Consider the following 14,489-nt stretch of genomic DNA (forward strand, 5'->3'; position numbering starts at 1 on the left):
GAATCTGGGCTAACTTGAAAGGTATTTGAACCCATGACTTCTGCGATACCTGTGCAGTACTCCTCCTCCTCTTCCTTCTTCTTCTTCTTCTTCTTCTTTTTCTTGTTGCTCTTGTCAGACTAGAAAAGCCATCAAACATTTGATAAAACGTTAGTGTACCCCTACCAGCTTTGACACATAGCTACACATAAGCATCACAAAGTGTCCATTTACCGTTCACCGTTGTGTCCCTCTGACTCCACATCTCAAGTAAATATTAACAATAACGCAATTTATTATATAAACACCGATAAAATACCGAGTGAGCTTTCGCGCGAAAACATAATATCTTCACACGTGAAAATATCTCTGTTTCTATGGTTACATACAAAAATCGCGCCCTTCGATGCCTTTTGTGAAATGATTTAGTATTTCACTGGTGTTTATATAATAAATAGAAAATTGCATGGCTGCGTGGAGATACGAAAAATCTCTTCTCATATATTTTCAACACTCGAAGAGGAATTTCGTATCTCTATCTCTAACTTGAAAATAACGCGAACAGTAACGTTGTCTCCTTGTTGTAAATATTCTTGATGGCCAGAGTTTATTAGTAATAGTAATAGGACTGAGGCGAGTACAACAGAGTTCAAAATTCGAGGTTATAACGTCTTTTAATACCTTTTTTGTGTGAAAAAGTTAAAATGATATTCGATTTATTTTGCAAACAGTAGGAAAAATAGCAAGAAAGACTCAATCCAAGTGCGTGTGTGATTGACTCGCGAATGGCGTAGGTGTCCAATTACAGGTATTCAATTTGGAGTTGTTTAAATTGGATACCTGAAATAGTCCTCACTCACGATAGCCGCCATGTTGGTTTTCAAATTGTCATGCAAATTAGCCATCTGTTATGCTGGGGGGCAAACATTGGAAAAAAGCCAAACTGCGGAAAATCGTCTCGCCGAAATATTGAGCTAACATTGCTAAAAGTACATTTTAGAATTTAGAATTAAGGACCTTTTATAATAATTTTATATCTTTGGATTGCCTTGGACATTTTGACTTTCTACTTCGCTTTCTGCTCATTTTTCACTAAAGAAACATCGAAGTAACTTGTGTAATCATTCTGTTTTACTAATTAGGTGATAAACATTCAATGAACGTGAAACAAATCATCTGTGTGGCTAAGATGTTCGTTATAACCTCTCGAACTTGTGTTTTTTGCCCCTCAGAAGTGTGTAGCTTATTTGCATGATAATAGCAAATCCAAAATGGCGGCCATCGTGAATAAGGTCTATTGGGCACCCACGTGATCGCGCGCAGAACCAATAGATCACTTTCGATTTATGAAAATTCAATCCTAAACAAAAGGAATCATCTCGAGGCTCTGGGGAATAAACTCATAAAAATCCTTATCTTTATTCCCCAGAGTCTCGAGATGCTGTCTTTAATTAGGACTAAATTTTAATATATCGAAATTGGTCTATTATCCGACCTCTATTAAGCGGCCACCCTCGGGACTTTGAAAAGTGGCCGCTCAATAGTGGTTGGCCGCTTAATAGAGTTACAACATAAATTGGATAGGAATGACGGTAAACATGATTTTATTGACTCTGTAAGATAAATCCAAAATTCTTTGTAACAAAACATCAAGTGCATTTCCAGCCCATACAGTATTTCTTCGGTTTGACAACGTACAGAAAAAATGCAAAACATTGTTGACAAGTTTCTCAGGCCTTTTTACATCAACAGTTAGTATGTTAAAAAATTTAGTTCAAGATATTTTACAGACGATTTATTTTAAATAATCCGTCAATGCTGTTTTGCCGTTTTGGGGCGCGGAGTTGTAATGACGAGATTACGTCATTTGCCTTTTCTACAGCTAGGGCAAGGTCTTGTTACCCCATTAAACTGGGAAAGTGCCGGAGTTGGTCAGTTATGCGCAAGGCTTCTGCAAGGCTCTTGAATTATGGTTCTTCTAATTCCTTGTCGTAGTCGTCGTCAATCGAGGTGTCTTCTGAAACGAATTGAACGTCCAGATCATTATCTCGCAACTCACTTTTGACCTCCTCCCTCCAGTTCGGGTTAGATGGATCCGATCAGGCTGGCGCAGATTGCGGTATCATCATCACAGGAAATAACTCCTTCACAGAGCATTCAGCATATATCCGATCCATTCTAGTTTTCAGGTTAGCAAGTTCTTCTCCTTCAAAAGGGGTCGTGCTCGATCGGTTTATCACGTGGATGCAAACCAGTCTTCCGAAAGCTCTTCGTGATAGTGCTTTGGCGAACATCGTTCCAGGCTTGTCTCCCCCATTCAATGGCCATAAGCACGTTGATGGATTTGACCATCTCGGACGCGTTTTTCTCGCCATCAACTTGAGAGCAAACGTACCGCAGCATTCGCTTTCTGTAAAGGACCTTTCAATTGGCGATTCTACCGGCATCTAGTGGCTGTGATATGGAAGTGGTGTTTTTTGGCAAAAACTGAACGGTGATGTTTGAAAACTGTCCGGACAGAGTTTGTGGATGACAGGGAGCATAATCCATAAACAGAAGGATATGTCTATCGTTGCGCTTCAACTGGCGATTTAGCTTCGACAGAATTGGTGTCATGATATCTGTCTTCATCCAAGCTTTACTATTGGCGAAAAAGGAGCAGTTGTATGCATGGCCGGCTTGGCGACTGTACGTTCTTAAAGCATCTCGGACTGACGGAGGTGACAATAACAACAGGATATTCCTTCTCCCTTCCGCATTTACAAAGTATCCTCATGTTAGTCGTTGCTTCGCTTTTTCCCTCCAGTGCACCGTCTTCCCTTGGCGTGTAAGGTTCTTTCAGGAAGCCACGCCAAAAGCAACCTGTCTCATCCATGTTCAAAACATCTCGCGCGTTCGACCCAGTTGTCTCGTTCCAACTTTCCATCGTCTCCTTTTTGTTGCAGATACTGCACTTCTGCTTGAATTTTTCAAGCCAGCCATTGGACAAAAATCGGAAATCTCTAATTTTTCTGCGATTAACGTCGCTCTTCTTGGAGCATAGAGCCGGAAACCGGGAAGTTGGAGTTCTGCACATTGTATACCAGTCCCACACCGCCTGATTCACATTTGAGTACTGTGGTGAACGTTTTCTTTTTGCGTGATGTGGGGTTTCAGTGCTGGCATACGCGTCCGTGATCGCCTCCTTGTTTTTCAGTATTGCTTAAATCTGCGTCTTAACTATTCCAAAATGGTCAGCTAATTTCCTTGATCCAAGGTTAGGGTTTTGCTTTGCAAACTGGATGACTTTTACTTTCTCTGAAATGTCAAGACATTTACTCTTCTTTTTTGGAAGTTGCAGAGCACGTTTGTTTCGCCTTTGCCTTTGTAGTATTGCTTCCCTTTGGTGTAGCTGACTTTTCCTCGACGCAAGCTTTAAGCTTTGAATTTGTAACGGAGTGCATATCGACACAGCTTGCAACGAAGCAACTTTTTGATCCGTTGCAGACTGGCTTGGCACAATGCAAACATCTATAACTTGATTCCTGGCCGCAAATTTGACAAACGTCTTTAGAACGAGAGCTACAATCAGTAGCCATCATTGCAAGCTATTGCTACACAATGACAGGGCAAATCGATGGTAATTTGTTAAAGGAAACAATTACCAAGTCTTTTATCCATTACTTTACATGATTGGAGCGGCACGGGAAAAGATAACACTTTTCATGACAGTGGCTTTGGATAGAAATGCATTATCTGATGTATGCGGCTAAAATTTACAAGCAGACAGTCCAAAGTGTATTCTGTTGGCCTGAGGAGAAGATTATGGCAGAAAAAGTATCAACAAGCGAAACCTTATTACAGGAGAATTCATTCGTTAGAGGGTACCATGAATATCAAGAAATTTGGACACCGGAAATAGACGATGAATGTGAACTCAAGCGAGAGCCACTTAATGCGGTTGATCACAACGCTGTAGCAATTGTCCGCAAAAGAGAAGGTGGGAGGTCTAGGAGGAAATGCATCCACGAGAATGAATTAAATGGCGAAACAGCTCTTTAACATATTCCCAAGCTTATGGCCCTATGGCTTACAAAATTTCTCAAGAGGCCAACAAACAAAGGAAGAGCTGTTGTGAAAGGCAAGCGCGTAAACAGAGGGGCTGGCCATGGTTTAGAAATTCCATGCGAGTACTGCTTCACAGGAGACGAGTTCTTAATTCAATGGTTAAGATCAAAACTTGAGGAGCAAGGATTTTTGTAGATTTCCAGTACAGTAGTAATAAGGTTTTCCTGTACAGAGTTTGGTTGTAACAAAACAGTACACGCGGCTTGTGACTTGTTATAGTGGAGATTAAATTGCAGTTGTTGTTTCTGGTTGTTATCAGTTATCACCTTGTCTCATCCGTCACCATTTTGCTTGGAAAGAAAGTTTACTGGCCGCTTTAATGGAGATAAAAAACCATATAAATAATACACTTGCGACAGCAAAAAGGTGGCCGCGATCACTTAATAGAGGTTGTCCTTGAATAGAGGTATCAAGTAGTTTACTGCAAATAAATCGGGACTTTGGAAAGTGGCTGCTTAATAGAGGTGTCACGCGCACCGGTGGCTCGGTTGAGCACCGGGCTGCAATGCGGGAGGTCGTGAGTTCGACCCCGGCCGGACCAACACTCATGGACTTTCAAGTCTTCTCGGATAAGGACTGTAAACCGTAGGCCCGGTCTCGCAAATATCTTCCATGTTCATTAGTCCCCTGTAGGACGTTAAAGAACCCACACTCTATTCGAGAAGAGTAGGGGATGAAGTTCCCGGTGTAGTGGCTGTCCTCGGTGAGTATATGGGTGGGTGGGTATAGCAAGTCCACATAAGCTGAATAGCTGCCAAAACGTCAACCCGCTCAAACAAATAAATAACAAACAAACAGGTGTACGTCCAAGTTTGATATCCAACGAGAAGTATCTCGTGAATGAAGGAAATGTATATTGACCTGCTCACAACTGTGCGGCTTCAAAGCTCAGTTGGTTGAGCATTGCACCGGCATCGCAGAAGTCCTGGGTTCGAATCCCGTTGGAGCTACCTGAATTTTTTCCAGGCCTCCGGGCACCGAGCAAACTCACCCGGCTGTGGAAGTAACTTTGCCCGACTACTTTCAAGATGTCAACGGTCTGTTGTTTTTTCGAATACAAAGATTGATTTAAAACGTCAGGTTTGTCTTTTTCTTGATCCGATGATGTCAAAATGTCACAATTTCATACGCTGCGTTCATAAGCCACATTTAACTCAGAAAAACGAATCGCCCCATAACGCATTGCGAAAAGAATTGCGCTTCATAAAAGACCAACTGAAATGTCTTATGTCGCCGATTATTTTTCTTCGCGAGCCGAATTGCCTTTAGCTGAGGAAGGCCGCGTAGTGAGCGCACTATTGTCGTGTCACGTTAATGAATTAATTTTGCCTTGTGGACTCACTGGTGTGAGTGTTCTGTGGTTGAAGAACATTGCTTTGGGCTTCAGAATGCAGGAAAACACATTTCTGCAGCTTGGGAATTTCAAGCGGCAGAAGCAGGCGGTGGGTAATTGTCTGACTTTCGGACGCTCATTGAAAGCTGCGTGCATCTAATTTGGGTCAATCCTGGACATATCTGATTGTTAATTTTAGGTTCTGGTAAATGCAGTTGTTTATCTTAACTTGAGGGACACAGTTGAGAGGACACTACATGCCATTATTGCGTGTGACGTTGAAGTTGGAGAGTAGACGCTTAGTAAAATTGACTCTGCATGTCATTATCGCAATCCACAATGTACTAAGCGGATAAAGGGGTGCCGCGTCGGTGGGAAAGTGAAACGCATAAATGGGTTTACCAAATGAGTTGAATGTGGTGGATTGACCACCGTTAGCCCTTCGTCAATCTGCTCTGACGAATGGCAAACGTTCGAAGCGTCAGCGTTCGAATTTCTTTAAGGTGGTCAGTTGATAAACCCATTCCAACTTACTACTCTAGCAAAGAATGCTCGGCCCCTTAGGTTTTTTGTTTGTTTGTTTGTAGCTACTAAGAGAGTGGAGGAAGGCTGCATTCATATATGGAACTCGGCATCTGAGATGCAGGAGGTGAGTGAACCATCATTTCAAGTAACGCAAGAAACTTTGTGTTACAGTTAATGCGATTTATAACTTATGAGCCTGTCTTGGCCAATTCCAGCTTAGGATACAACACTTGAATTGAGTTGATGAACTCCAGAGGGGTGGCTCAAAGAGAAATGTTTTGAGAATTTAATTAGATATCTACTTTCTATTTGAAAACCGGCAAGAAAAAAAAAAAAGAAAAATCGCGCTAGCTGCAAAGGAACGTTTGTAACGTAACAACGAATGGAGTACGGAATACGATTAGTTTGAAGCGAGTATTTTAAATTGTTTTAATGGTTTTTCTTTGTCTTTTGCTTTTAGAATGATTTTCAAGTGGCTCTCAGATTACCATGGAGGCTAACTGAAGTACCGTTTCTGAAATTCAACTTCGCACAAGGTTTTAAAAGTCATTTCATTGAAACCTATAGTAGTTAAAATTGGCTTTTTTTTTTCAAAATGATATCGCAGCTGCGTGCTATCTGATTAAATACGATGACCTTTATTTTGCTCGTGAAAAGTTTGGTGAATGTCGGCCTTTTCTTGCAAAACTGTTGCTGTCACAAGATCCTGCAACATCGACCACTCACGTATATTAGTCACAGAAGACTTATGTAATGGAATACGTTAGGAGTACAAAAGTAGATAATTTTGAGCCTCGAGTTAGCAGAAAAGGTGAAGATAGTCATTAAAACTTTAATACTTTTAAAAGATGGAATATGCCATTGACTTCAAAGGGCATCTAGTGACTCAAAAGTTCAGACCTCAGTTGTTGAAGGGTGGATACTTGACAATACCGCGTTTTACTGATTACGGGTGGTGGGAATCGTACGCTAAGTACTGATCAGTGTGCGTAGGCTTCCTGTACACGCTGGTGGTGAGGCGGCTGTCCAGTTCTCTTGAAACTGCGGTGTCAAGGAAAGCGAGTTTGTAGTCGTTCTCTGTCTCCATGTTGAAGCGAATCACGGGAAGGCTGCTGGTTGTTCAGATGCTGTAAGAAGCTATCAACGTTTGCTGAAAACCAACTATCAGCTATCAACAGCTGCTGAAAACCAGCCAGTCACAGCGGAGCATCCTGCTTAAAAGGTGACGCGTAACCAGTCTACCTCATCGCTTGATGAGTCGAAACGTCGCGATCTACATTACAAGTGACTACATCGTGAGACAAACGAGAATACTTTATTATTAAAGTTCCTTTCCTTTCCTTTCCTTTCCTTTCCTTTCCTTTCGGATGCTAGATATTTGGGAATATGTTGCTCGTGCTGCACTTTGCAGGACAACCGCTGTAAAACCATACCGCCGTTTCATTGAGCCATAGCGCTGACGTATTACATTGAAGCCAAAAATGCAAAAAAAATATTCCCATATTGTCTTTTATGCCCAGTGTTGCATGAATATTATGCAAGCTTAAATAAACAAGGTTATACACACTTTATGATGTACCCCTATTTCAAGTAGTTTAACCGAAGATTTTATCCCTAGCTTGCTCAGTTTTATTGGCTGGAGATGACACTGGATCTGTTTGGTTATATGATGTGGATCCTGAGCTATTGGCCGCAAGAACTAAGGAAAAGCAACAGTATAAACAAGCGCAGGTAATCAAATTAGCAGTCTGTCTCAACCTCGCTCGCAAGGCCTTTGTTTTCACTTTATGAGGTAAAAGAAAAAGCCCTGGGAACTAGGTCGGGGTTATTACATTAGGGAGCTTAAGCACGGGCGTTTTTGAGACGCGGACGGCAACCGGAAGTGAGCTGTTTTCCCTTTTAACTTGTCTTCACACAACCACATTTACATTGCCAAGTATCTTGTTTCCATTAGAGATGATTAGTATAAAAGTTTGGGAGACACCACTGTCCTGGCACGCAAAATGTTTTCTTCCGGTTGCCCTCCGCGTCTCAAAACCGCGCATGCTTAAGCCCCCTTTTTAGTAATGCAATCTGCAATTGTTTGTTATTGCAAGCAGCTTGTATTGTTTTTAAGTTTAAAGGGAACCTCCACTTTTACTACTTACTTCACATGGCGGCCATTTTGAGTACCGAGATACTGAAAACTTTTGTTGTGCGTCCCCTGAACTCGCTTCCAAACACATCAAATGGAGGCTTGGGGGCCGAACTCTATTGTCGTTGGCCAACATGGCCACCGAGTGACAAAGGTCCATTGAGGGGAAGAGCGGGAATGGCGCGGCGGTGAGAACACTCGTCTCCCACCAATGTGGCCCGGGATCGATTCCCAGACTCGGCGTCACATTTGGGGTTGAGTTTGTTGGTTCTCTACTCTGCACCGGGAGGTTTTTCTCCGGGTACTCCGGTTTTCCCCTCCTCAAAAACCAATTATTGCCCCGGGGTCTAAAGAAATTGACTCTTAAATAGACTTCATGGTTATTTATTATTCTCCGGCCAATTCCGCGCACAAACTTTATTCAAGCATCCTCACGATTTGAAGCTTTTTGAGCGTACAAGGCCTACCTTGGCATACACCCGTTGTCAGTTCATACGAAGTGAAGGGGTGTAACATGGGCAGGGCATACTCTGAGTCTCTTCGATGTCATTTGAGGGATGCCAGAGAAGATTAAATATGCAAATTTGTGACGTCCTCTTTCCCGTCACCGTTGTCGTTGCTTAAGTTCCTAATATTAGAGAGTTAAAGCAAAGACAACGGCTACGGCAACAAAAACGTCAGTCTAAAATACAACTTAGCGCTATCGCAAGTATTTCGCGATTATTCCGTCTAGTTCACCTTGCACAATACAGGCAGTAACTGAATGGGTACGAACGGTTTTAAAGTCAAAACAGAAAATGACTTTTTCATTGTTTTATGCTCACGTTGTCGTCAAAACCTAAAATTTGGTGATTTCACGTTGTTGTTTTGTGGATTACGGCAGAGAAATGCACGGTAATTCGTGTTGCACGTGTAGCACGAATATTTTTCCTTTTTTAACCAATAATATCCTTGCTTCGTGGCGTTGCTGTAGCCGTAGCCGTCGTCTTTGCTTAAACTCCCTATTGAGGAGTTTAAGCAACGGCAAGGTCACCAAAAACATCATTCCAGAATATAACTTAGCGCTATCGCAAGTGTTTCGCGATTATTCCGTCTTGTTCACCTTTTACAATACGGGCGAACTATCCTGTAACTAGATTGGTACGAACGGTTTTAAGTAAAAATAGAAATGAATGGTTTATTGTTATATGTTCACGTTGTCGCCAGAACTAAACGTTGTTGTTTTGTGGAGTACGGCAAAGAAATGCACGGAAATTCGTGGTGCACGTGCAGCGGGATTGTTTTCTTTTTTTTAACCAATCATATTCTTGCTTTGTAGCTTCGCTGTTGCCGTAGCCGTAGTCTTTGCTAAAACTCCCTGTTATCAAAGTTGACGGCGGCGTATTCTAGATCAGATATGACAAGATAGCAATACGTCAGTGTCATTCGGATGGCAACGTTATGATAATGATGACGATGTTGGTGATGACGATGATCATAACGATGATGTACGAAGACGATGGCTTATTATCATCATGGAAATGGGATTCACAATTAAATTGTTGTTTACATTCATTTTTACTGTTTCTGTTTCTCTTACCAATCGCACGTCTAATTCGCTTTCAGATCCTAATTTGTCCAAACGAGACAACCAAGGTATTTAACCAAGTCAGCGCTAGTGGTAATATGGACTACATCGTAGCTGTGGCCGACACAAATGTTGTTTGCATATGGAAGCGTCTGAGAATTGAAGATGCCAGTTCACACTCATGACACACACTTGGTGTGGTCGTGTTTTGACAGAGATATTAGACAGATGAAACTGTGCGCTTACGAAAAACGGCTAACGTCCAGCTGAAAATTGCGTTTTGCCAAACTGCGAAAAAACATCCTTAATTTTAGCTTACTTTTTTGCGTTTTAGCTGCATATATGAAGCAAAAAAAAGGGGCTAATTAGCAGCAGCTTTTCGTTTTCCGTTTATCGTAACTGCCGCCCATAACGCTTTGAGAGATGAATAATCGCGTTTGCGGCAAACACCGAACTGAAGTTTGCTGTTTGCCCAAACGTAGTGAAACGTATTTAATTTCAGCCCGTTCCTGTTAGCCAAAGTTATCGAGCAAGTACTGAAAGGAAATAGACCAATTTCGATAGAGTGATTTTCAATTGAGTGTCGTAAAACAAATACAAGAGTAATTACTTCGACCAATCACAGCAGGTGCAAACAGTGCAAAGAACCCATCCAAATTCGTAGCGATTGCATGTAACTTGCTCAAAGCGCGAGAAGAATCGATTGGTTTTAGTTTTCCTTTTCATTGGTTGATAAACTGGCGCGAGGGTTTTTCAACCAATCACCAAGCGTGGCAATTGCAATCGCGTAATTACCTTTGACAGTCACTTGAAAACTGCTCTATTTTAAAATTCATGAACATGATTTCGAGGCTCTGGGGAATAAAAATAAGCATTTGTATAAGTTCACTCCGAAGAGCCTGGAGATGATGCCTTTTGTTTAGGACTGTATTTTAATATATCGAAATTGGGCTGTTTGCTGATTGGAAAAGAACATTTTCAGGGTTAACACAAGCTGCAGCCTGCTCTTGGGTTTTAAGCTCCTCCTCTCTGTCTTATTTATATTGGTTAATTAATGCAGGTTCACCGCATTACCGTTTTTGTTTGATTTTAGAGAACAGAGACTAAACTCGTTGGTTGTAAAGTTGTAAATCGTAATAGCACTTTAACATAAAAAAAGAACAAAATATGCACAAGAGGGAGAGAATCGAACCCGGTCAACTACTCGCATCATTCGATCACCGATACCCACTGAACTAACGAGCTATGGTACTGAAAATTCTAAGCGAGTTATTCATCACAATCACTGACACTAACCGTTTTGACATCAGGGACAAGCGCGTTAACACGGAAACGCTGTGCTTTGTGGAATTGAGTCTTTTCTGTATCTTGGATTACAGTCCTATTTTACATTGTGTAAAAGGCACTAATTGTCTCGACGGTCTGGAGTTTATGGCGTCCAGTGTTGAGTGTTCGGTCGTGTTAAAAGCTGTGGTATTGGTGTATTGAAATGGTAAAATTTCTTTGCTTGGAGTTCCATTCGCGAATGAATCTTTTTATTTTCCAACATGGCCACCGTGGCATGAGAAAACGCAATCCAAGCATACCAGGTCAGACGTTCATTGTTGTTTCTGTTGCCTCGGCACTTTGTCAATGTTAGGTGTTCTGGTCGCCTGATCGTTTGTAGCCTGAGCACGGTTTTCTTGATGGAGGGAGGGGAGTCCCTCCCCCCTCTCTCTTCACCCTTAAGACTTCCTCAGGTCTGCTACAGGAATATACGCTTAGTTTTTGATTCTAGTTATGGGCAGTAGTCCATCAACTCATTTCAGACTTGTTTATTCCATAGTTTATGCATTGAGATGGTTATGAAACTTGACAAGTCTTTTTGTTTCACGTTTTTGTCTGACGGTACGACCCAAAACACTTTTTTTCGACAAGATGACCAATCAAATCTTTCGATTAAATTCTGCGAAACTAATTGACGAACCCTTGCGAAGCAAAAACATCGGAAACTTTTGAGCTTTGTCACGGTCAATTCAAGATCGATTGCGACAAAAGTGTTATCGCTTTTGAAGATTTTAGGTTTCATAACCAATTCCTCGATTAACTATGTTTTATCTAACTATTATACAGTGGAACCTCGTTAAAGAAACCAGTAGATAACGACGATGTTGTCGGTACTAGGAACGAAATACTAAACCCAACTTACTTTCATGCAATTGTAGGGGGAAATGCCTCTCCTCTCACGAAACCCCACTAGAACGAACTATGCCGAAGTGAATTTTTACTTCGATTCGATAAAAGCGAGGTTCCACTGTAACCAACTGTATCAAGGGACATGGTCATTGCATTTTGTGGCGAATAGTGCGTGTTTAGCTTATGAAAATTAACTTTCAATCGTTCCCTCTCGTCACCATCCATTCTCGGTTTTAGCGCCTGTCGCCTGAAAACGTTTTCTGCATCAGTTCTTTGCACTCGTCCGGAGTATATTTGGTTACTTAAAAAAAAAAACTTTTTACGGTTTTAAAATCGCGATTTGGAGGCTCTCTAAAGTTGGAAAAGTCACTGATAATTTAAAATGGAGGGAATGCTTTTGATACCAGGATGACGTCACAAACTAATTTGCATTGCTATAGATCAATTGTGTCGTTAACCCCGTATTCAACCCGTTTCTCTTCTTTGTGTGGTCATCACCAACTGTGACCAGTTTTCCCATCTTTCAAAGCAGATAATTATATTCGGTTGTGACTGGAGTCAAGTAGGACACTTTATGACAAATACATAAGCCTGCATTAGACTGGCCGAAGTGAAGATGCTTACATGTACGGTATATTTATTGTCACCCTCGACGGGCATTAATAACTAACCATTCTAGAACAAGTTCTCAGGCTTAAATAGAGCAGATCAGTACTTTACACTTCAGGTGCACGAAACGACCGGTTCTCGTGTTATTGGCCCTAAAGGTATCTGTTATGTACTTGGCATGAAGTGTCCCACTTGGTGTGGCGGGTCCATTTCAGACATATTCAGTGTTAGCGGTTACTGTATCGTGGTGTTTTATTCCATTCTATGGTGAGCCTATGTGATAAAATTGCGTGACCTTGTCCCTTGAAACGTCTCTATTTTAAAAATGGAATTTTGTTTGGTTCAGTTATGCCCCGTGTAAATACATAAAGCCGGCAATTGATTAGATTCTAACGAAAGAAGCGTAATTCTCATTCGAGGTGGAGCGGTGACCCAGAGGCGTCAAGATAGTACTAAAATTTATATTCGTTGTTCCTTAGTTATCGTTTGTGTTGATAGTCTTAAAAAAAACCTAAAAGATAAAATCACAGTCATTATCAAAGGATAGTTTAAATGACAATTAGGGTATTTCCTAGTTCACGTCTGCCTCCTCTTCGAAGCGAGTCTAAGTGCGAAGTTTTTCTTATGAAAATTAGGTTTCATTCATATGTAAACTAAACTAATTACCAACACAAAAACCGCGCACTTAGACTTGCTTTGAAGAGGAGGCAGACATGAACTCGGAAATGGCCTATTTAGACATAAGCTCCATATCTGCCGCTCACTCGAGTTCGGGTATCCTCCCCGAGAAGAGACGGCTGGACGCGTGAGCGATAAGTTGTGTCTGTGACGTAAATTCAAATATAATTTATGCGAAGTTAATATTTGCCAGGAAATAACATTAGGCATCCCAAAACAATGATTTTAACAAAACAATAATTACATAACAATGCCAAAAACGTTTGTGCCAAGTTTCCAGATGATACGAGCTTGAGTTTGTGGTTAAATGACCAATGTGAGTATGAATTCAACCGGCGAATCATCAACAAAATGTTCGGCCGCTTCAGCTCTCGGTCGACCTCATCGGCCCCCTTCGTTTTGCCACCAATAAACTCAGCAGTAATTTCAATTTACTTGCTCTTACATTAGCGAAGTCTGAGGAGAAAATTGCAATAGCAATGGATTTGAAAGCCGTATCTTGACCTTGGCGCCAACTGGAAAATCAGTGAAGTTTCCGAACTCATGCGGTAGAAAATGACACAATCCCAGACCTGCCAACCCCTGATAAACGAAACTCTGGAGACCCATGAAAAAAAATCTGGAGATTCTATAAAAAATAGTGAGATTCTATTTTTTTCCCGATCAAGATTAAACAAACCCCTTTTTCGTCGAGGAAAGTCATTAACAGTTTATTTAAATGTTTTATTTGTGTTCCCTGTTGTAAGATGCAGCCTTCTTTGATGATTCTAATAGGTCATCACTAGGACGAAACTTATAGCAAGGTGTCACGGGAGACGCCTAGGAATTAGGCCTTGTTCCCAGGGCCTACTCCCCTTTCAAAATGACGGACAGACACGGAGAAAAACGATTAAGTTTATTGAATACAAGCGAAAATCACAGCTGGGTACAAAAAAGTAAGAACAGTGTTCTTCTTTCTTAGTTTTTCAATTTATGGCACAAACATTCCTCGTTAATTTCCCATTTTTATTCTGATTCAACAACTTAAATCATTTCAGAATGATTTTTCCCAAAACCCGTGATATTGAGGAGCCTTGTCGTGAGACCGTGAGAAATGACAAAAAATCGTGAGACTCACGGCAGAACCGTGAGAGTTGGCAGGTCTGCAATCCCCTTTCTCCAGCTTCTCGAACACTTTTCGTTGTCGAAAATCTTCGATGTTTCCTACCTTAAAAGCACTGTAAACCTCGAACCGGCCGGGTCAAAGGATACCTTCGCAGCCAAAAAATATAATTATGCCAGACCGATTTGTGCAGGGGAGTTTCAGATTGGCGGAGATTAACAATGGCTCACCTCACGCGTCCACCCGTAATTTCGGGAGTGAGCGCTGGCTCATTTCCCGA

The 14,489-nt window shown here is 41.4% G+C and overlaps 1 protein-coding gene across 1 annotated transcript in view; it reads left to right on the forward strand.

Annotated features, from left to right (window-relative positions):
- The window catches only part of LOC138045995 (leucine-rich repeat and WD repeat-containing protein 1-like), a 48,318-nt gene extending 34,951 nt beyond the window's left edge, over nucleotides 1–13,367 (forward strand). Inside the window, exons 13-16 of the mRNA XM_068892676.1 lie at nucleotides 6,007–6,068; nucleotides 6,405–6,480; nucleotides 7,563–7,675; nucleotides 9,684–13,367. Of these exons, the coding sequence (XP_068748777.1) occupies nucleotides 6,007–6,068; nucleotides 6,405–6,480; nucleotides 7,563–7,675; nucleotides 9,684–9,830 (398 nt within the window). The 3' untranslated portion in view covers nucleotides 9,831–13,367. The remainder of the gene's footprint in view (nucleotides 1–6,006; nucleotides 6,069–6,404; nucleotides 6,481–7,562; nucleotides 7,676–9,683) is intronic.
- The last annotated feature ends 1,122 nt before the right edge of the window (nucleotides 13,368–14,489 follow it).

Source organism: Montipora capricornis, chromosome 4 (assembly GCF_036669925.1).
Source record: "Montipora capricornis isolate CH-2021 chromosome 4, ASM3666992v2, whole genome shotgun sequence".
NCBI lineage: Eukaryota > Metazoa > Cnidaria > Anthozoa > Scleractinia > Acroporidae > Montipora > Montipora capricornis.